Source organism: Rutilus rutilus, assembly GCF_951802725.1.
Source record: "Rutilus rutilus genome assembly, chromosome: 3".
Taxonomy (NCBI): Eukaryota; Metazoa; Chordata; class Actinopteri; order Cypriniformes; family Leuciscidae; genus Rutilus; species Rutilus rutilus.
In genome coordinates this window covers 4,936,994-4,960,671 of record NC_140211.1, presented here as the reverse complement: position 1 = coordinate 4,960,671, position 23,678 = coordinate 4,936,994, and the positions used below count along the sequence as shown (strand labels likewise).

At 42.6% G+C, this 23,678-nt stretch overlaps 1 protein-coding gene across 1 annotated transcript; it reads right to left on the bottom strand.

The window, feature by feature from the left end:
* Positions 1-4,517: 4,517 nt before the first annotated feature.
* On the bottom strand, positions 4,518-12,904 carry LOC311287543 (C-type mannose receptor 2-like; the record flags this gene model as incomplete). Its single annotated transcript, XM_084404437.1, has 4 exons — positions 4,518-4,883; positions 5,048-5,392; positions 12,413-12,775; positions 12,868-12,904. 4 exons carry the CDS (start codon positions 12,902-12,904, stop codon positions 4,522-4,524), a joined length of 1,107 nt encoding a protein of 368 aa, XP_084260563.1. The 3' UTR covers positions 4,518-4,521.
* Between the last annotated feature and the right edge of the window lie 10,774 nt (positions 12,905-23,678).

Sequence of the window (23,678 nt, the reverse complement as noted above, 5' to 3'; positions counted from 1 at the left end):
CGGGTACCCGCTGACCTCCCACAGGGAGTGTTAAACACTCTCACGCAGGCCAGAGCTCCGTCTACGCGACGTCTCTATGCCTCCAAATGGTCGGTGTTTTCTGGCTGGTGCACAGCTCGTGGTGTGTCACCCCTACATTGCGGTGTGACGGAGGTTCTCTCCTTCCTACAGGAGCTGTTGGATAAGGGCAGGTCCCCTACCATGCTCAAAGTCTATGTGGCGGCCATAGCAGTGTTCTCTTCGACCACGCTTGGCCAGTCTATTGGAAGGAACGATTTAGTCATTCGCTTCCTTAGAGGAGCTAAGAGACTGAATCCTCCCAGACCTCCCACAGTCCCTATATGGAACCTTTCTACGGTACTGGAAGCCATGAAAGGTCATCCATTCGAGCCCTTGCAGAAGATTGATCTTAAACACCTGTCTTTCAAAACGCCGTTTCTTCTGGCTCTCGCTTCAGTGAAGCGCATAGGGGACTTACACGCGCTCTCAGTAAGCGCGACGTGCATGGAATTTGGGCCTAATGACTCTAGAGTTATACTCAAACCTAAGCACGCAGGTTATGTTCCTAAATCCCTCAATACACTGTTCAGAGCACAGGTCGTCTCCCTGTCTGCCCTGCCGGTCACTGAAGGAAATATGGACGAAAGCTCCCTTTGCCCAGTCAGGGCATTAAGAGCTTATGTGTCTCGCTCGTCTGTTTTCAGACAGACGGAGCAGCTCTTTGTTTCATTCAGCGGGCGTTCTAAGGGACTAGCCACTTCGAAACAGACCCTATCCAGATGGATAGTGGACGCAATAGCGCTAGCTTACACAACCAAGGGCATGCAGTGCCCACTGGGTGTCAAGGCGCACTCCACGAGAAGCATGGCTTCATCGTGGGCCTGGTCAAGTGGGATTGCCTTGCAAGATATTTGTATGGCGGCAGGCTGGGCCTCTCCGTCTACATTTATAAGGTTTTACAACCTAGAGGTTCCCGCACTACAGGCCAGACTACTGTCGGTCTAGTATGGCCAAATCTCATAAACTGACACTGTCAGTTATGCAGCTATTGAGAATTGCAGTGCTGCTCTATGCTAGCCTGGTTCTACCAGACTCTTGTACATTTCATTTGTACAGAGAGTCTGGAATCTCTCCATTGAGAAACGTTTACTTCCTTGTAGGCGGGTTCTCTGTTAAAGTTCAAAACTATTGGATCTGCCCAGAGTCACTCAGGATCTGCCATAGCCAATCGCTAACGTGTGGTCGTGACGTATGTCATGCGCCGAAACCGGCCGGAAACATTTACAAATTCAAAATGTATAAGGACAGTGATGTATTCAGTCAACTGTCGAAGCTGGGTCTAATCATTAACAATACGCCGCTGCGGTCGTTTCGGATCTGCCGCAAATGCTGTACAGTGATCACCAGGCTACTGCGCGATACGGAAACAACTTTTCTGCCTCCTTCACTTGGTCCTCCATTAGTGCAACAAGAGGGGAGACGACAACAACTATCGGCTTTGCATCCCTATCGTTCGCCTTAGCTAACTCATTCACCACTAGAACTGCCATGGCGGTCATTTTGACCGTTTTGAATTTTATATCTGCAATAACTTTGTTGAAAAAATAAATACAATCCTGCTGGTACCTGACTTTTCCTAAAAGTGTCTGTATTTTCATTTAAAATGTTTTTCATATAAATTACCTATGTAAATTACACATAAGGCAAAAAAACAAAACAAATGAACATATTTACCTATTTCGGCCATAAACGGTCATATTGACCGCACTGAATTTCGCGGTATTATTATACCAATATACGCAACAATAAAATGTGGTAAAAAATACACTAAACATATTCAACAACAAATCATTTAAATGTAATTATATTCAGAACAGAACAAGAATGAAAAAATAACTAAAGCCAAAATGAAATGCTTTATACGCGAAAGTGAAAGTAAGCGGCGTTGGGCTCACGGCGTTGGGCTTTTATTATGGCTATAATGAACAGGCTGCAATGCTGGAATATGGTGTGTGTGTCGGCGGGCGCGGGCGCGGGCGCGGGCGCGGGTGCGATCGAACAGTGGAAACATGAAAACATCTCCGTCATTTTGTTCAGGGCATCTACGAATATTTTTTATTTATAAATTATAATTAAACTTGTTTAAATGTACAGTTTGGTGTTGTTTTGTTTTTAAAAGACATCCTAATACAATAAATGCATTAATCTCTCAATTGGGGATTTATCATTAAAGATAGAGTTTTGAATAGTGATCAAAATGACCGCTTGTGGCAGTTCTAGTAGTTATGGAATTCTGGCACTTCTAGTGCTGAGTGAGCTGGAAAATTTAACTTTTCCCAAACCCCGTGGGGAGGAGGGCCACAACATCATGGCCACCAACAAAACTTAGCAAACATTGTTCTTGCTCCGGCTTTAACTTCTGTATATTCGGCAGTTTTGCAACAACGGACCGAATAGCTTTTCTCACATCTTTCTCCGCTGCCATTACTCCAACTCAAACTGACGCACTACATCAACGTCATCGTTCTCAGCCACTCCCTCTGTTCGCTGATTGGTCCTCCAAAAAAAATGGTTTCTGGAAACCTAAGAATATACAGCAGTCCCAGACGTAGTACTGAAGGAAAATGAAATTGAGCGGAAGTACGTAGGAGGGCGGAGCCAGGCTAGCTCTATGCTGCCATATAGGAAGATAGTGGCTAAACCCCTCTTCTTCCAGGATTCCCTGTGAGTCCCCTGGGTGATTGTGTACTGTATGAACTCCGGGCTGTCGCCCTTGAGTCTATAGTATCAGATCCCAGCACGCACAGTGTTTTACAGTAGGTTCCCCTAGCGTATTCTACGCAGTACGAGAGTATCTCTCGTAAGAGAACGTACTCGGTTACTAACGTAACCTCGGTTCTCTCTAGAGAGAGGAACGAGTACTGCGTATCCTGCCGTGCATGCACGCGCTCTGGTTGCTTCGACTATGAAAAACCAGAGATATGAAGCCTGCGAGCGGTATTTATAGACCTAAGCCACGCCCGTTTCGGCGGGACGTGACGCATATCCATGCCAACTATTGGGTATGACGTCACTCTAGGTTTCGCTCGATAGGCTCAAGCAGTTGCCAGCAGATCAGCCAATAGGCGCGCGAGCTGTCTCGCCTATGTCTGTATGCTGCCGCAACGCGTTTTACATTAATACAAAATTAAAGGATAATTTTTTGGCTTCAGTATTCTCGTGGAAAAGGATTTTCCCCTAGTGTATTCTACGCAGTACTCGTTCCTCTCTCTAGAGAGAACCGAGGTTACGTTAGTAACCGAGTACGTTTTTATCAGTGGCGTGACATCAAGTTTCGTCATGCTGACATTTGTGGAAAGTTTTCAAGCATGTGTGTAAACTAACCCCACGTTAGTTTGTGCCCCGCTCACCCCTACTTTGTAACGTAGTAACTTGAGTAGTTTTTCAGCAAACTACTTATTTACTCTCACTTGAGTTATGCTATTTTTCAGTACTTCTACTTGTACTCAGGTAAATTATTTCTTAAGTAGCAATACTTTTACTTAAGTACAATTTTTGTTAGTACTCTTTCCACCACTGCACTATAGTAAACATGAAAATATACTTTTAAAGCCTTTTTTAAATCTTAGCTTATGTAAATTTCTACATATAGCATTTTCATAGGCTAATAAAATAAATTGATGTATCATCATTAAGAACTAAGATCTATCAATGGAAAAAAAGGGTTTTGATTTTGACTCTTTGACCCACTGAAGGTTTCTGTGTGATTCACACCATTAATAAGAAACGTTATGGGAAGCATTTACATAATTTTATGAATGCACCTTTGAAATTCAGAATCGAATCAATAATTTAATTGTATCTCATTGTAAATCGTCTCAAATTGAATCATTATGAATTTGCAAAAATCACTTGAATCGAAAACCTATGAATCATGAATCAAATCAATTCGCTGTCGACCCAAAGATTCACACCACTAATTTATTCAAGGAAACTGAAATGTGCATGTTTTATAAGTGACATAATATACTAAATATCAACCAATCAAATATAAATTTTACATATTTATTACATTTAATTGACAGTTTATTGTGACATCACTTCACCTCTGCCTTTCTAAGAATAAACCAGATTTAATTCTCCTGAGACACAAATAATGATTATTCTTAAGAGCTGCTGCTCACAGAATCATATTCAACAGTTATTGATACAGATAAGATTAGTGAAAAACATAAAGACACATAAACACACCAGATATGCAAAGAGATTCTTAAAACACACATATATTGTGTTAGTATTTTAGACATCTAAAGAACATGCATTGATGTCTGAAATCTTTAATAAGATCACATTATGTTATGATAATTAACACAGAGAAATAATAAAGACTATTACAATATAATTAGAAGATTCACTCAGAAATTACCAAAAAAAATAATTAAACCTGAAAGTGAATATGAAAAATAAAGAATGAAAATAGTGAAAGTAAGTAAACACACAAACATTGGTGTCTTCTCTCTCCTAAGATCTGCTGCAGATGAAGTTGAGTTTGTGAGTCTCAGGAAGGCTGATCCAGCGCTGATCTCCTCCAGACTGAACTGCTCCTTTTCTCTTCGTAAGGCTGCAGTTTTCCGGTGTCGTTCCGTTCCCTGGAGCCCAGTTCTGATAGCACACGATCTCTCCGCTCAACCAGAGCCACATGTTCATTTGGCAGTAGTTGTGTAAACCCAACCACACCGCCTCAGTAGACGCACGTTTAACCACATTCATCACACGCCGCTGCATCTCGACTGAATGAACCGAGACCAGATCCGTATAATTCTGTCTGCAGTATCTCAGAGCTTCAGGCCACGTCAGATTCTCTTTGATCAGAATCAGTTTATCTGGACACAAAACAAACCACAAGCAAAAACTAGAGAGAGACTGATCAAAAACAACATGCAGAACAAACACTGTGGAGGAATCTGTCATGTCAGACATGTAGCGTGAACTTTAAGATATCTGGAGGTGATGGATGGATTGTGTGTGTTTGTGAGGATCTGCTCACCTTCATGACACACAAAAGGAAGTTGGTTAATGCTAGAGTAGTCATGCCATAGACCCAGAGCGTTTGGTTCGATCATTGTACAGTTTTCAACACCTCCAACATTATCAGGTTCACCAGAATACCAGTATCTGAATGAGGAGTCACTCTGATCTGACCACTGCCATGAGTCTCTGAACAGACCGATCCAGACACCATTAGATGTGTGACTATCATTGATGACCTTATGAATCTGTTGACTCTCATTCTGGTTCCTCACACTGACCAGATCAATGTGATTCTGTCTGCAGTGACTCTGAGCGCCTCTCCAGGTCTTCATCTGATTGACATAGACGAGTCCTGTGTTCACTTTAAGAAAAACAAATGGAAACAGATTCATAAATCAGTTTGTTCATCATTCTTTTGCTGGTTTATGGTTTTTAATGTGAATAAGAGCAGCGAAGCATCAGAAACACGTGTAATTCAAAGACTGTTTCTACAGCTGATGATGTATTACAAATTATATTAATGATGATTTTGCTAACATTAAGTATCCTTTGTGAATGTCTGGTAATTTTATTGCATCTTTATATTTCTCCATCATGTTTTGTTACACATTTCTCTAGAATACTGTATTCAGACACACAGAGCTGAATGAAAGAAACATCAAACAGATGAAGATGTTAAACTGCAGCTAAAAACTGCTAAATATATATTTTAACTAGTCCTTAGAAATATGTCAGTAAAATATTCATTCAAAAGGTTGAATTGTAGACTAATAATACATACAAATTAATATTGTTGCAATAATAATAGTGTTAGTGTTTGTTTTGATAATAGTCTGTTTGGTTTTTTACATTGTAATGGACAATGTGTCTTTGTGAGTTCATTTAAAGTTCATCTAAGAATTACATTTTTTACAGGTTTGTGTTGAGATGATTTATTAGGGGTTCAAGCATGAAATGCTGAAACCCTATTGTAATTGTAAGGATTCGTAAAACGCATTGTGCAGGACAAACCGTAAGGCCTAGAGACCTGAAACCTGGCCAGATGGTAGGCCTCAATTTGGGGACAACCTATCAGAGTTTGACCCCGATTGGCCCATAGGTGGCGCTACAGCGACCAAAAGTACAAAATCGCTCATAACTCTTAGACCGTTTGTCCTAGACTCAAGTGCCTTACACCCTGTCCCTGGCTCAAGGCGGACAAAATGGCTATCTCAATGGCTATCTTTTGGCCCGATCAGAACCAAACCAGTCTAGAACAATTCTCTGGACTCTCTAGATCAATAGTTATCGAAAAAAAGTTGAACTTTTGCATTTGGGTGGCTGTAATAGGGTCATTTAGAAAATGGGTGTGGCAAAATACACTAAAAAGCCTATAGATCCTAAACGAAAACTCAGAACTTCACGAAAATTGGTGAGCATATGTGACATAACATTCTGAACAAGCATGCAAAATTGTATGGAGATCGGTTGATAGGTGGCGCTATAACAGTTAAAATGCTTTAAAACCATATATTTCCGGTAAATTGCCTGTATCGGCTGTAAATGGTCTTTTCCATCTATTATATCAGTGGTTACATGCTTGCTAAATAAAACTTAATAACTTTTGATGCTTTTGTGCTTAAAGGCCTTAACTGCTTGAACCCCGATAAATGTTGCTTGCAGCTTTAATTTTTAATTACGATCTCCAAAACAAAATGACTATAGAGTCAAGAGTTTTGTTCATACATATCAAGATGGGGCAAGATGTTGTACGTCTATTTTATGTTAAAATATTATGCATTCATTAAATTATTACAAGTTATGTTTGTCAAAACAATGGTTTGAAATTTCTGAAAATATAATTCCCTTTCAAGGGAACTCGCGTTGCGTCGAGTTTGACGCTATGGGAACGCTTTGCGTGATGATGTCTTGAAGCACATGTAAAATCAGTCCAATGGCGTGGCGGAACGTCAGATGCGGGTGACGTCACGTACCAGGAAACTATAAAGCCTGCAAGAAAACAGAGAGCGGCAGCTTCTGTGTCTTCAGTAGCGCTCTATGTGGAATCTGTCTCTGTCTATTTATTGTTGTCTTGTCACTCAAAGCAATTATGTCCAGCGAACAGTTCAGAATGTGTGTGCATCCCTGCCCGCGTTTTATTACGGGTAGGGACACTCACGTTCTGTGCATTGTTTGTTTGGGAGAGGAGCATGCCCAGTCAGCACTCGAGGGTGCTGGCTGTGTGCATTGCGAGGCGCTGTCCATGCGCTCGCTCCGATCCCGGCTGAGCTTCTTCCGGGAAGCTCGCGTTCCCCAGGGCTCGGGTCCCGCTGCTGCCGAGGCACAGCGGCGATCTCAGTCCTGGGGTTCGCAAATGGATCTATCAGCGGGGTCTGAGACGGGCTCTGCCCTATCTCAGCCCTTACCTGATAGATCCGGTGTCTCTCATCAGGGTTCGGAAGCACGCGCGGCGGTTTCTTCCCCCCCGGTGATTGAACAAACACTGCAATTGTCCAGTTCTGAGGAACTGGATGTTGTTAGTGTTGATGCTGAGTCTGAGGAAGCCCCACCTCAGTCTCATGCATTTGAAGAATTGCTGGATGTAGTGACAAGAGCGGTTGATAGACTATGTATTGAGTGGCCAACTGATAAACAGGACGTTCGTTCAAAAAGTAAACTTGACGAACGCTTCCTGCCCTCACGTGCACAACCACAACGCCGAAATCTGCCGTTTTTTCCCGATCTCCACACTGAGGTGTCGAGATCGTGGGAGAAACCAGTTTCCTATAGAGTTTTTAATCCACAAACCATGAATTATTCCACTATATCTGGGTATAAAGAGTATGGTTATGGGGAGATGCCGAAGGTGGAAGAGACGCTTGCGAGCTATCTCTCTCCAGCGACGGCATCTTCCCTGAAAGCTCCGGCGTTGCCTAATAAGCCCCTCAGAGTCACATCTTCTCTGGTGGGCAAGGCTTATTCAGCGTCTGGTCAGGCTGCAGCGTGTCTTCATACTATGTCACTGCTGCAGGCTTATCAGGCTGAATTATTGTGTGATTTGGATGAGGGCGGGGGTATTGGTCCTGAGGTGGTTGCTGAACTACGCAGAGCCACAGATTTGTCTCTCAGGGCCACCAAGGAGACCGCTAAATCAACCGGGCGGTCTATGGCAGCCCTGGTGGCCACTGAGAGGCACCTGTGGCTCAACCTCAGCGACATTAAAGACAAAGAGAAGAATGTTCTTTTAGATTCTCCGGTTTCTACGCATGGTCTCTTTGGCAACGCTGTTACTGCTGCTGTGGATAAGCTTCAGGAAGCATCTAAGCAGGCAGCTGCTTTGCAAAAACTTCTCCCCCGCCGATCTTTTCATGAGGCTGCTGAGCGGGAGCAGCCTCACTCATCAAAAAAGAGCACTGAATATCGTGCGACTCAAAAACAGAGCGTGTCCTCCCGTGCTCCCCCACGTAAATCTCGGGGACACGGAGGGCACGCTCAAACCCAGCAGCCTTCGAGGGGTAGGACGGATCTGCGGACCGTGATTACCGCCAAGAAGGCTGCTGGGAAAAAGTCCTGACGTCCGAGGGCTCAGGACATATGAGGGTAGTCCCCCCCGAAGTGCAGCGGTCAACACCTCTTTTTACGGTGCCCGTCTCCCTTCGGTACCCTCAGGGGACCGTTCTGCCAACCCTGCCACCTCTGGTGTTTCAGGGCGCAGCGGTCTCCGGCGAGCACATATCTCAAGGACCACCCGGAAACGTAGTGGCCTCGGGATGCCCTCCCCCTCCGAGGAGGGTGTTAGAGCAGTCCGTTCAGTCATTCCCTGCCGGTGCGCCGTTACAGGGCGACGAACCGACTACTCAACAACAACAGAACCCAGAAGTCAGTCTCGAGAGACTGGTACCTCTAGTAGAATCTTTGACAGCGTGGAAGCTACTGTCAAATGTTTCTCGTTGGGTCCTGCAGACCGTGGAAAAAGGGTATCAGATACAATTCAAGAAACGCCCACCTCGGTTTATGGGGGTCCTGCCCACAGTGGTGGGCCCCGAGCAGGTTCTGGTTATGGAACAGGAAGTAAACACTCTGTTAGAGAAAGGGGCCATAGAGTATGTACCTCCCTCCAACAGGGAAACCGGGTTTTACAGCCGGTACTTCATAGTTCCAAAAAAGGACGGGGGATTGCGTCCCATTTTAGATCTTCGAGTTCTGAACGAGTCAGTCATGCAGCTCAAGTTCAAAATGTTAACATTGAGACAAATCGTGCCACAGATCAGGTCCGAGGACTGGTTTGTCACGATAGACCTCAAGGACGCATATTTCCATATTTCCATCCGTCCGTGTCATTGGAAGTTCCTGAGGTTTGCTTTCGGGGGCAAAGCATACCAATATCGAGTTCTTCCATTCGGCCTGGCTTTATCACCCCGCACTTTCACCAAATGCGTGGATGCAGCTCTGGCGCCACTGCGCCTCCAGGGTATTCGCATCATGAACTACATCGACGATTGGTTGATTTTAGCTCAGTCGCATCAGGTAGCGGTTCAACATCGAGATGTTGTTCTCGCCCATATGAGAGAGTTGGGGTTACGGCTGAACGCCAAGAAGAGTGTGCTCACTCCTCTCCAGAGGACCACTTTTCTAGGCGTGGTATGGGATTCAGTGCTGATGCAGGCGCGCCTGTCACCTCCACGCATAGAGTCCATCCTTGCAGCTGTGAAATATGTAAAGCTAGGCCAGCTACTCACTGTCAAACAGTTCCAGAGACTGTTGGGTCTCATGGCAGCAGCTTCCAACGTGATACCTTTTGGACTGCTACACATGAGGCCCCTGCAGTGGTGGCTCAGGACCAGGGGGTTTTCCCCGAGGGGCAACCCATTTCGCACAATCAAGGTCACGCGGCGATGCCTACGTGCCTTGGTTATGTGGAAGAAACCTTGGTTCCTGTCCCAGGGCCCAGTGCTGGGAGCTCCTTGTCGTCGCAAACTGCTAACGACAGATGCTTCCCTCACGGGCTGGGGAGCGATCCTGGAGGGTCGCTCGTCTCAAGGTCTGTGGGAAGACCATCATCGTTCCTGGCATATCAATCGCCTAGAGATGTTAGCTGTCTTCCGGGCTCTGAGGAGCTTCATCACAGATCTCAGGGGACACCATGTGTTAGTGCATACGGACAACACGTCGGTAGTCGCCTATATCAACCTCCAAGGGGGTTTGCGCTCGCGCCCATTATCCAATCTGGCACGCCATATCCTCTTGTGGTCCCAGGGGAAGTTGCTGTCTCTCAGGGCAGCTTACATCCCCGGGGTCCAGAATATAGGAGCAGACACTCTGTCGAGACAGGGGCTGAGGCCCGGGGAATGGAGGCTCCACACCGAGGTGGTGGAGCTGATATGGAGGGAGTTTGGCCAAGCTCAAGTGGATCTGTTTGCGTCTCGAGAGACGTCTCACTGTCCACTTTGGTTCTCCCTCACGCATCCAGCTCCTCTGGGACTGGATGCTATGGTGCAGACGTGGCCGAGGCTACGTCTGTACGCTTTTCCCCCAGTTGCTCTGCTCCCGGGAGTTCTGGAGAGAGTTCGCAGGGACCGGGTTTGCCTGCTTCTTGTAGCCCCGCGCTGGCCGGGCAGAGTATGGTTTCCCGATCTTGTGTCGCTCCTCGACGGGCCTCCTCTGGAGCTACCCGTCAGGAGGGACCTTCTGTCCCAGGCAGAGGGCTCGATATTTCACCCTCGGCCAGAACTGTGGAACCTGTGGGCTTGGCCTCTGAGGGGGCCCAGCTCATAGAGTCAGGTCTCTCAACTGAGGTTGTTGAGACCATTCTACAGTCCAGAGCTCCCTCCACGAGGAAACTTTATGCCCTGAAGTGGAGAGTCTTCACTTCTTGGTGTAGTGACCGTCGGTTGGACCCAGTTAACTGCCCAATTGGTACAGTGCTGGAGTTCATGCAGGACCGGTTCACTGCAGGTCTGACCCCGTCCACTCTAAAGGTCTATGTGGCGGCCATAGGTGCTTACCACATTCCTTTGGGTGGAATGTCTGTGGGGAAAGACCCTTTGGTATCTCGTTTCCTTCGTGGCACTTGGAGGCTGAGGCCTGCAGTTCGCTCTAGGGTGCCACCATGGGATCTGTCCATTGCTCTGCAAGGCCTTTCCCTGGCTCCCTTTGAGCCCATTGAGGAGGTTCCTGAGAAATTTCTAACTCTGAAAGCTCTTTTCCTTCTTGCTATTTCTTCTCTTAAGAGGATAGGGGATCTCCAAGCACTGTCGGTTGCCCCGTCATGCTTGGAGTTTGCTCCAGGCATGGTGAAAGCTTTTCTTCATCCTAGGCCGGGCTATATCCCCAAGGTCCCCACTAATGTGGCCAGACCTGTTATTCTGCAGGCCTTCTGTCCTCCTCCCTTTATGAATGCGGACCAGGAGACTAATAATTTGCTTTGCCCAGTCCGGGCATTAGATGCTTATGTCCACAGAGCTGCCCTGTGGCGTAAAAGTGATCAATTATTTGTGTGCTTTGGGTCCCCTAACAAGGGATCTCCAGTGTCTAAGCAAAGGATGAGCAAGTGGGTGGTTGAGGCTATTTCGCTTGCTTATGAAGCGGCCGGGCAGCCTTCTCCTATGGCTGTCCGGTCACACTCTACTAGGAGTATGGCGGCCTCCAAGGCCCTTATTTCAGGAGTTTCTCTCCAGGACGTGTGTGATGCGGCAGGCTGGTCCTCACCGCACACCTTTGTCAGGTTTTACTCCTTGGACCTGGACTCTACACCAGGGTCTCAGGTCCTGTCATCCTAGTGCTGCTCTACATGATTTCACACAGGACAGACACTTGTAGCTATGGGGGCGTTGGTATAGACGTTCCCATAGCGTCAAACTCGACGCAACGCGAGTTCCCTTGAAAGGGAACGCCTCGGTTACGACTGTAACCTCGGTTCCCTGAAGAGGGAACGAGCGTTGCGTCACCTTGCCATATCTCCTTCATGCCTGTCAGCTGCTACTTCAGACTTTACGAAGCTGCCGCTCTCTGTTTTCTTGCAGGCTTTATAGTTTCCTGGTACGTGACGTCACCCGCATCTGACGTTCCGCCACGCCATTGGACTGATTTTACATGTGCTTCAAGACATCATCACGCAAAGCGTTCCCATAGCGTCAAACTCGACGCAACGCTCGTTCCCTCTTCAGGGAACCGAGGTTACAGTCGTAACCGAGGCGTTCTCTAGGCTCTCTAATGTCAGATTCTCACAGTTATCAACAACAAAAGATCAACATGCGTTTAATATCGGTTTATTCTCTATACACAAGTTAAAATTGTGGCAAATTAAAAAGTAGCAGCATTTATTGCATTAAAATTTTGTACAGTATATTGTGCATCTTTTTATTAATGAATGTTTATTGTGATTGTATGGAGCTGCACTTACTGTTAGATGAACTGCAGATGAAAGTCAGGCTGTAACTACATGGATAATCATGCCATTCTCCATTTCTCATGAAAGCACACTCATCTCCACCATTAGGTTGTCCAGGTCCCCAGTTCAGATAGAGCGCAGGTTCACCTGAAGACCAATGCCATTTATTAACACCTGTCTTCTTCAGCCCAATCCAGATATACCGAACACCTCCATCATTCACACTCTTCTTCAGCTCGTTCATGTCGTTCATGTTGTCAACGGTGGCCAGATCTGTGTAATTCTCTCTGCAGAATCTCTGAGCTTCAGTCCAGGTCTTCAACACGTTTATAAAGTGATACTGACGCTGAACACATTCAGATACGGAGCAGAGAGCTGTGAAAGAGAGCGTTTGATTTAATGCTTTTCATAACAGGGTCAAACCTGATGAAACTATAAACCATAAATAATACAACAAACACACTCACCAATGAGAAGAAGAATCAAATATTGAGTTTGGTCCATTTCTGAGGAAGAAACACATTGAAAAACCCAAGTAAAAAAAAAACAAAAAACATGATCATGCAATAAAAACATTTTATCAGCATAGCACGATTCACAATCATTTAGACAATATTAACATCTGAAAGTGTAATTGTATTTGAAGAATGAACATGTTCTTACTTTAGAGGTCGTGTGTTTCTGTCCTGAGTCTGATGTTTCTGTCTGCAGATTTAAACTACGTGATTATTATATCTGCTCTCATCCCTCATTCAGCTCATCACATCATTTGTGTATTTCTCTAAAACTAATTTTCATATTCTAATTCTTCCTTAGTTGCATTTTTTTCCCACCTCTTTTCCTTTATTTGCATATTGTCAGTCAATATCAGTCAATATGAACATGGACCTTAAACAGAAAATATAATCATATTTACATTCATAATCAATTTTTTTTAACATTAATAACTAAACAGCTGCTTTAATGTTATTGATGGACTGTATAACTTGTGTATCATCCCTGTTCAATTTGACATGTATGTTTGTGTTTCTCTGTTTTTGGTCACTTTTTATCTGTTTGTGTGTGAACTGAACAACCCACTAATGATCTGATTGATGAGGGTTGAGTTCATTAGTGAAGACTGGTGATACTGGTTACTGAGAGCCTTTAAAAAAAAACAGTTTGAGACTCCAGTCAAAGAGAAAGAAACGTGTGTGAGATGAAGGAGTGAGTTTGACTATTGAGAGAGTTTGTGTTGAGAAGAGGGTTTGAAAACTGTTTTTGCTCTTATATTTCTTCTTTTCTTCCTCTTCTGAGAGCCGAGATCACTGGTGTTGAGGAGGAGACACGACAGACATTCACAACAGAGACGAGATAAAGACATTAAAGTGCTCATATCATGCTTTCATTCCCCTGAAGTCCATTTCTAATGTTAATAAAGGTTGTTAGACTCTCATTATCTCACTGAAATAATATCATCATCTTCTGCTGCTGCTGTTTCAGAATAAACGTGTCTTTATCTCCTCCGCCTAAATACTTGATTGTGATTGGCTGGAATGAAGAGATTAAAACTTTTTTTTTTTTTTTTTTTTTTTATATCTCTTTGTGAAAATTCTTATTTAATTTAATTTCATACTCCTTCTGTTTACTGTTTCTTTTTTAATAAAACATGAACACATTTGAATGTAAACGCATCCTCATCACTCATTTGTTTATGTCCACGTTCAGTATGGACAATATTTACATCTCTGACGTGAAACAGAAGGAGAAACAGAGTGTTATTGTTCTAGTCATTACGTTTCATTCAGTCTTATTCATCTGTTAGTTTTATTGAAACAACAGGAAAGTCACGCTATAGTTCACAAAGGTCTAAGTGAATGCTGTTAAATGAGACTCTCTAACATTTCCTGCTGTTCCCGCCCACCGCTCCTGTCGCCTAGCAACTGTGACAGATGCCATCAGGACACAGCAGAGATGTTTATGACAGGCATTTAAATACAAAAATGGAGCCATGTTTAGTTTTTTAGAAGCCACCCGACATATTTCAGGCTGAGACAAGACCATAGACAGTTAAAATCACGGCCTTTCAGGCCTTTCCTAACTGAGCACGCAGCACAACTTCTCATCCAGGCCCTGGTCATATCTAGGCTTGATTACTGCAATGCTCCTCTGGCTGGACTTGAATTTATTGTTGGGAAATACCTTTTTGTGCGGCTGCGCACACTTCTCCGATACGAAAGGAATGACTTGAAAATTGAGCGTCAGCGTCAGTTCTGGCAGGCCAGGTAGTCAAGATGCTGCTAATGCTATTCACCTTATTCCGCCCCGCCCACTTTTACTTCTGTCCAGTACTTCCGTTGTAAACCAACTTCCGGTTTAGCGGACCCTCATTCAATTTCGAGGAGAACTGCAGAGAAGTCTCACTGATAAAATGTCACATAAGATAAGCTAATTTGTGCCAAATGTGCTATGTACGTGTGTACCAACAGCACAGCACAGCAATGCACTGTTTCTCGGGGTAATTTTTAAACGACTTTTAGGTGTTTATATGACCCGTCTGCCTGTCTGATCGCAGCCCGGCCGATGTGTAGTGTTTAGCCTACATTAGCCACAAACATCTAAGGTAACACTTTAAAATACGGATCCTTCGTTAATGAATAACTACACAGGAACAAATGAGTAACACAATGTTAACAATCTAGTAACTACAGTTAACTAACAAGTAACTCTGATTAACGAATTAGTAAGTAATAGCACACAGATTTAAGTGGTAGTGCACTATTACCTAATCAATAACTACTATTTTTTAATACTTCAGAGAGAACTACTGAATTTTTTACAGATTTAAGTGGTAGTTCACTAATAACTAATCAATAACTACAATTTTTTAATACTTCCCAGAGAAATAATGAAAAGAATTCACAATTCATGCAAAACTTAATAACTAATGCAGGAAAAATTACTAGCACTAGATTAACATTACTGCTAGATACTGTACACTAATTATCAATATGTAGTAGCGTAGCAGACTTATGATTTGGGAAAGCTGTCAATAATTAGCCTATGCACTGCTGTCTTTTAGAGAACTATTCATAAACTAAATAATTTTTAAGAATTGTTTTTATAAATGCACTTGTCTGGAACACTTACCCTGTGGCCGATTTTCCGGCATTCCTCTGGACTGGCTTTGAATAACTAGACTCATCATGGTGAGTACTGGAACATACTGAGTCATCAGCCATCCAAATACCAGTTATTTTATTATTTAACCTACCTCTCAAAATTGTTTTTATGTATCTCTCTTTGTTCATATGTATATATATATATATATATATATATATATATATATATAAATATGTGTGTGTATATATATCCTGTGAATGATTAGATGATTCTACCCTTTCGGGTTGGCTCTTCATTAGTAACTACAGCATGGAATCATGATAACTAGTAATTACTCAAGTGTTAATGCATACTTTTATAGGACTTACAAATTATTTGGATCCGTATTCTAAAGTGAAGATCATGTTAACTAACTAGTAATGACTCAAGTGTTACTACATACCTCTATAGGAACTACTAATTATTTGGATCCGTATTCTAAAGTCAAGATCATGTTAACTAACTAGTAATGACTCAAGTGTTACTACATACCCCTATTTGGATCCGTATTCTAAAGTGAAGATCATGTTAACTAACTAGTAATGACTCAAGTGTCTCAAATGACTCAAGCTTTAATAAAATAACTGGTATTTGGATGGCTGATGACTCAGTATGTTCCAGTACTCACCATGATGAGTCTAGTTATTCAAAGCCAGTCCAGAGGAATGCCGGAGAATCGGCCACAGGGTAAGTGTTCCAGACAAGTGCATTTATAAAAACAATTCTTAAAAATTATTTAGTTTATGAATAGTTCTCTAAAAGACAGCAGTGCATAGGATAATTATTGACAGCTTTCCCAAATCATAAGTCTGCTACGCTATTACATATTTATAATTAGTGTACAGTATCTAGCAGTAATGTTAATCTAGTGCTAGTAATTTGTCCTGCATTAGTTATTAATTAGTTTTGCATGAATTGTGAATTTTTTTCATTATTTCTCTGGGAAGTATTGAAAAATAGTAGTTATTGATTAGTTATTAGTTAACTACCACTTATATCTGTAAAAAAATTCAGTAGTTCTCTGTGAAGTATTAAAAAATAGTAGTTATTGATTAGTTAATAGTGAACTACCACTTAAATCTGTGTGCTATTACTTACTAATTCGTTAATCAGAGTTACTTGTTAGTTAACTGTAGTTACTAGATTGTTAATATTGTGTTACTCATTTGTTCCTGTGTAGTTATTCATTAACGAAGGATCCGTATTTTAAAGTGTTACCACATCTAATGTTGTAATGGTCTCACTACAGGACACATACACATGCTATACCTTGTTTGAAAGCTATGGTCCTCTAGAATTCAGTCGCTGGATTTATTTTACAGCCATTACTTGTGTTAGAGATCAGATCAAAGCATAAGAAATTGCAGCTAGCAGTTAGCTAAGCTAACGTTACCCTCTTGTTCATCTAGTTGAGGCTCTACTTTCTTTCTACACCAGTTCGTGGCTATTTTTTTCTCATCTGTTGGCTATACACTGCAAATGTATCTGTTGATTAAGCAAACAAACTGTGGTGTAATAATGTTTCAAACTTTACATGTAGTAGTGTTTGTGCACATCTTCATAACTAAGTAATAGCTATTAGAAAGACACAGCTATTAAATAATTTGATTGTGGCATTGTTTCAAAAGCTTCAAGTGAAATGTACTTTAGTACGTTGCAGCAGTTGTTAATAACCATAGGCCAACGCATTTGGCTATAATATTATAGTCTATCTACTTATATCAAGACAGATAACAGATTGGACCAGGGCAAACAAAGCGCTAAGTAGCTAAACCAGGAAGTGAGATTACGCGGATGGCGCCACCCAGTGCTACTTCCGGAATAAGGTGAATAGCTTCAACACTGTCCCGCCAGCTGATCTGCTCCAGCTGATCTGCTTCAGCTGAGCTGCATTAGCTGGGTAACTCCCCTCGTTGCTCAATGGCCAAGCTCAAACAAGGCGCCCTATTTAAAGCACATTCAGTTTGCTCATACATGCTTGCTGCTCGCTACTGCTGCCCGCCACCTCCCCAGCTCCTCCTTATGCATAACGTGGCATTTTGCTTTATGTCATGTTGCCTGCTCTTTTCACAGGGGGGATATTTTATAGCCTGGCTGCGCCCTCCTACGCACTTCCGCTCAATTTCATTTTCCTTCAGTACTACGTCTGGGACTGCTGTATATTCTTAGGTTTCCAGAAATCAATTTTTTGTAGGACCAATCAGCGAACAGAGGGAGTGGCTGAGAACGATGACGTTGATGTGATCACACACATGACTGGCGTCGGCCAATAGTGTGACGTACAACACAGACGCGCTGCTCTATCATACTGCTCTATCTATCGAGAGAAGGAAATGAATAGTGGAATAAAGTCGTTATTTTTGTTTGTTTTTGCGCACAAAAAGTATTCTCGTCGCTTTATAAACTTTATAAAAGACAGACATCTTATTCTAAACATAATCCTCTGATCATTCGGACTTGTTGTTTCCGGCCGGTTTCGGCGCATGACATTACGTTACGACCACATGTTAGCGATTGGCTATGGCAGATCCTGAGTGACTCTGGGCAGATCCAATAGTTTTGAACTTTAACAGAGAACCCGCCTACAAGGAAGTAAACGTTTCTCAATGGAGAGAGGCCAGACTCTCTGTACAAATGAAATGTACGAGAGTCTGGTAGAACCAGGCTAGATATTTTAGCTCTCACAGTCCTAAACTGTGTGAACGTTCCCTAATGCTGCTGCTGCTGTCCTCTGACTCTCTGCTATTTCATGGTGCTCATGAAAGGTCAGAGGACTCCCTGAACAGAGCCATACCGCCAAATTTCAATTCAGGAACATCAACCTGTTTGCAATCTATTCAATAAAAATTCTAAATTATTTTTATTGTCTGTGTGTTCTTGACTTAATGGACCTGACAGAAATGTATTTGCTGCGATACCGGATTGGGTGAGGACTGCTTCAAGATTTTTTTGGAACCAGAATCTCGTGGCTGGATGATTGGAGTCGTCTGCGAAGAGTGGATCGAGTGGGGTTTTGAACATGGAACGTTTATACTGCAGGTAATTTATAAGAGAATAGTACGGTTGAATTGGAGTTGGCAGATTGAAAATGTAAACGAAGTGTCCTTTTTTAGCTCGATCAGTTTTACTTTGTTTAACCCTCTGAGGTCGGCAAACGCGCTGGCGCGTTTTGCTGGATTTTCTTCACATTGTAGCACAATAGACTTAAATTACTCCGTCATTTATGGTCATACAGAAAAAAGAAATATGAAAAAAGAATCTGTAATATGTCTACTTTTGTATGTGTCCACTTACAATCAAATCAAAACATTGTGCTTTTGTAAAATAAAGAAAATAAACAGGGTGTGCTTTCTGCCTCTCCGTCTCGGTGAACTTTTTTTTCTTGAGCACGTCTATAAACTGAAACAAAACTCAGCGAATACTTGTCACACATTTATGAGCCATATATCTTTATTAACATTTAAGTGTGTACTTTTAAATGATCGGATTCAAACTGATGTGACCACCACGGGTCTTTTATATATTCTCAATACTACTTAAATCAAAGACCCATAATTATAACATAGTCAGTTCAAAGAACTACCCGGTGGCACGCAAGCCACCCTAATTAAAGGACGTAGATGGAAGCTGGTGTGTCAAAAAAATATACATTTATTTATTTCACAATAGTTCAATTATATAAACAATTCTAAAAGACAACTGTAATACTTTATGAAACTCTCAATCAAAACACCAAATGGTTAAGGGTATGTACGGAGTTTCCCTCCTGAGACGTGTCTGAATATAAAGCACACCACACGTCACTCTTAATAAATAATTTAAGAAGAATACACAAGTGAAACAACCCAGTTACATATTTCACGTGATTCACAGCAATATCCCCCCTTCACTTCACACACACCACTGCAGGCGTTTGTCCCTTTAGGAAACTACACATTACCCAAGTATCTCAATTAAAAGAACCTCACCATGTATACATGAATTATCAGAGAGAGTCAAGACAAAAACAAAACAAGAAAAAAAACAGACATACAATGTAAAAGCTCAAACCTCCGCCCTCTCGCTCCCTCCTCACATGCCCCTAGGGCAGTCAACAAACAGTCGTATAAATTATGGTAGGCAGTTGGTATAGCTAAAACTAAAATAGGAAAAACAGTGACTGGACACACGTCCTGTAACAATAATAAAATGTCATGAAATAGGTTTCTTTTGTAACAACATACAATCAATAGTTATAGGCATGTTCATACCTGTCCTGAATAGCAAACAAATGTTTGCACAATGCGTCTTCACCACAATCGCACTGCGTTACCGTGACAGAATAGGATGCATCCTCACCACAATCTCAAACTGTGTTACTGCAACAGTTTTTCCCAGAACAACCGTTTTGTCCACTGGCCAATCTCCAGCCTCAAGCAATGACAACAGCACTGGTTTGAACCATCGATTTTGGTGCTTTCATTCCCCACGCTGTACCGACACACTATGCTGGAATGCTAGCTTGGCTTGTCGCTCTGTGACTACGTCACACTAAATAGCCGGCTGAGCAATGACGCGCTCTGAGGTGGTGTCTACTGGGTCCTAATGTCCTACCTCTTACACTGAAAACAAATATTCTCTGTTTAAGTAATTTGTATAAAACCAACAAGATGTCCAGTTTCTCAAACCCTTGCTCATTAGTTTTAATTTGACCACGCCCACACGCGCAAAAGAGATTCACATGCAAATCGTCCACATGGAACGTGAACACGCTCCTTACTTTAAAAACAAAGCACCAAACTTCATAAGTCTCTGCTTTTCGTCAAGTTTGGAAGACACGCCGTGAGCTTACATTGGATTTACCTCAGAAGAAGAAGAAGGCGATTTGAAGACAAGAAAGATGTAAGGTAAGAAATTCTTAATTATATTAGTTAATGTTATTGTTGCATAAACTTCACATTGCAGTTGAACTGTTGCTAGATATATGCTGAATATTAGGCTATAATATTTAGACCCGTGTTTACTGTTAAATACTGTGTTTGTGGATATCTGCTCAAACGTAGATATGTATATGGTAACAATAATGTTTCATAGTTTGGAGCGGCTTGATCGCTTAAGTAAATAACGCGCTGTGCGTTTGAAAAGCAAAACGCACCAAACATTAGGCTTCATGTTTTTACTCCAATCTCATTTCATAACGTCATAAGTAGTAACAATATATTTTTCTCTAGCGTAGTTGTTACTGATGTGCTCCTTTTTAACGATATATAGGCTGCTATAGGTTATTGTTATTATTATAATTGTATGCAGCACTGCGCGTAGCCTATGCCTACAAGGCACAACAAACCTGGTGTTCATTATATATTGTTCTTTTTTAAATCTCCTCATTCTTTGTGCAAGGTTGCTCAGAATGATAGGGCCTGATGGCTCCTAATAGGGCCATTAGGGGAGGGTCTTTGTCTTTCTCAGGAGTGAAAAGCCATAAATATTCAGGATGTGTTTACGCCTACTCGCATAAAGCTTTCTCACACAAAACACGTCTTACAAATTTTAAATCAATTTATTGTCTTATCTGAATGAGCAGTCAGGGTGATTTTCACATAGTTTTGAAGCAAATATTCTAGGCTACGTGATACAATTTTCAAAAATCTTGTGAAGAAATAATCAGTATGGGTTTCATGACCTTATTTCAGTGACAATTTTTTTAGTTTTTTTCACAAACCACGCATAAATGTCATTATCTCAAAACTACAAAGTTTTACATACATGCTGCTGACATATTATTGTAGCAGAGTTTGTGCTAAATACAGTGTAATCAGACTTTAGCCATGGAAATGTCACAAGTAACAGAAATAAGCACAAATATCAGAGTATGTCAGAACACCTCCAGGGCCCAGAAAACACCTCAGACCCCAGAGGGTTAATGAAGAAGATATGGTTTCGTTATCTACGACCTGTAAATCAGAAATTGTAGGGTGGATATTCGTGTCGAAGTTAGATGTGATTGTTAGTTCGGAGCAGCGGAGAAAACCGAAGAAAGCTAGGATGAACATTGCTTCTAGTCTGCGGGCGGTGTTGGTGGAATGGTATCCGAGACGGAGTGTTGCAATACATTTGGTGAGTATGTCAATTGTAATAGGTTGTCTGGTATCCGGGCAAGTGGGATGAGTTCTTTGAATTCCTTTAATGAGAAGGGACGTTTGAGAGTTATTAATGGCGGGGGCAGGCTTACCATAGGCTAATTTATGGAAAAATTGAATGCCGCTTAGCTTTTTATGGATCCGGCTTGGAGACCTTTAACTCTGTTAAGGTGAGATATGAATGATGTAACGGTTAAAAGAGAAAAATCGGGAAACGGCAGATTTCCATGCGATGAAATATGTTTGGAGGGTTCTAGGTGAATCTGCTTGGAGGAGAGAATAGATAGAGGTGTCCAGAAGGGATTTTAGCGGATGATTTATGGGAAGATCAGCTGAGAATAATGAGGGACTGGGGTTGGAATGGGATCCGCTTCTGGCGCCAGCATCCTGAATTTCTGAAAGAGAAACGGGAGAGAGAGTCAGCGATTTGATTTTGTGCACCTGGAACGTGTTTGGCAGTTATTATAAACTGATCACAAGCGGAGATCCAGATGAGGCGTCTGAAGAGTGGCATTAACGCAGGTGAGCAAGAACGACCTTTGTTAATGCAGTGCACAGTTGTTTCGTTGTCGCAATTGACTAGAATGCTTTTAGTTGACCACTCTTTCCCCCATAGGGAAGCTGCGACGACGATCGGATAGAGCTCAAAAAGGGCAGAGGAGGCTGAAGACTGGGGAGTGTCTATGAGCTGGGGGGGCCAGGAAGACGCGAACCAGCGTCCTTGGTAAAATCCCCCGAAGCCGATCGAGGGAGCTGCGTCTGTGAACAGCTTGATATCGAAGGGGAGAGAGATAAAGTCGTCGTAGAAAAAAGTTAAGCCATTCCACTGGTTAAGGAAAGTTATCCATAAACTTAACTCGTTTTTGCACTCGCAAGATAGAATAATTGGTCTTCCAGCGCATGAACGGATGACGCGAGGGCGAGGAGATGCGCGATGAAAGGGCGGCCTTGCGGAATTATGAGCATAGCATAGTTTAGGTGGCCAAGCAGCGAGAGGAGTTCGCGTTTGGAACAATTTGGGCAGTCTATGAGATTGGACGCGATTAAAATTATTCAATCGATTTTTTCCTTAGGCAGTGAAGCCTGGAAATTTACTGAGTCCAAATTGATGCCCAAAAACTCGATGGATGTAGTCGGACCCATTGTTTTCTCCTGAGCTAGCGGGATCCCTAGCTCTGTGGAAAAAAAAATTGCACCGTGAGGAGGTGTGCCGCGGGGATGGCGTTGTGCGGTGAAATGATTAAGAAATCATCGAGCAGATGGAGAAGGTAAGGAATTGCGTAATTATTGGATAGAATCCAACATATGGCTTTGGATAGAGTGTTGAAGATTTTGGGGCTGCTTTTGCAGCCGAAAGTTAAACGTACTGCGAAATAAAACTTTTTCCGCCAGTTCACGCCAAATAAATGCCATGAATCTGGGTGGATTGCCATTACTTTAAAAGCCGAAGTGATGTCTACTTTTGCCATCCATGCGCCGCGTCCAACGATTTTGATCATTGTTATGGCTTGTTCGATATCGTGATAATGAAGAGAATTATGAGTTATGAGGGGCTGAGAGATCAATTATCATGCGCCTTTTTCCTGAAAATTTTCTGGTAGCCACGCCTATGGGGCTAATACGAAATTTGTCAAACGGGGGTGCTTCGAAAGGGCCGATCATGAAACCTGATTCGATTTCTTTTTTGATAAGTTTGTCTACTACTTCAGGGAGGATTGAAGATTATCACAGATGATGTTTTGAGTGGGCTGACATTCTACGCAGCGTTGTCTTGGGCATTTCCCCTCGTTGAAATTATTGTATACTTGCCTGTTAGATGTAACATGTGAGGCTCTGCTTGAAAAAATTCTACCGAAAGAGTGATCCTCTCTTGCGGGTCGCGGAACATAACTGGTAGATTTAATTGGATTCTGTTCTGGGCAGGGAGGAATTGAGGGATTAATTTGAGGGCATGCCGTAGTGGCATGGTTGACGGATCTGCAAATTGCGCATGAAATATTTCGGCATCCGAGAAAAAC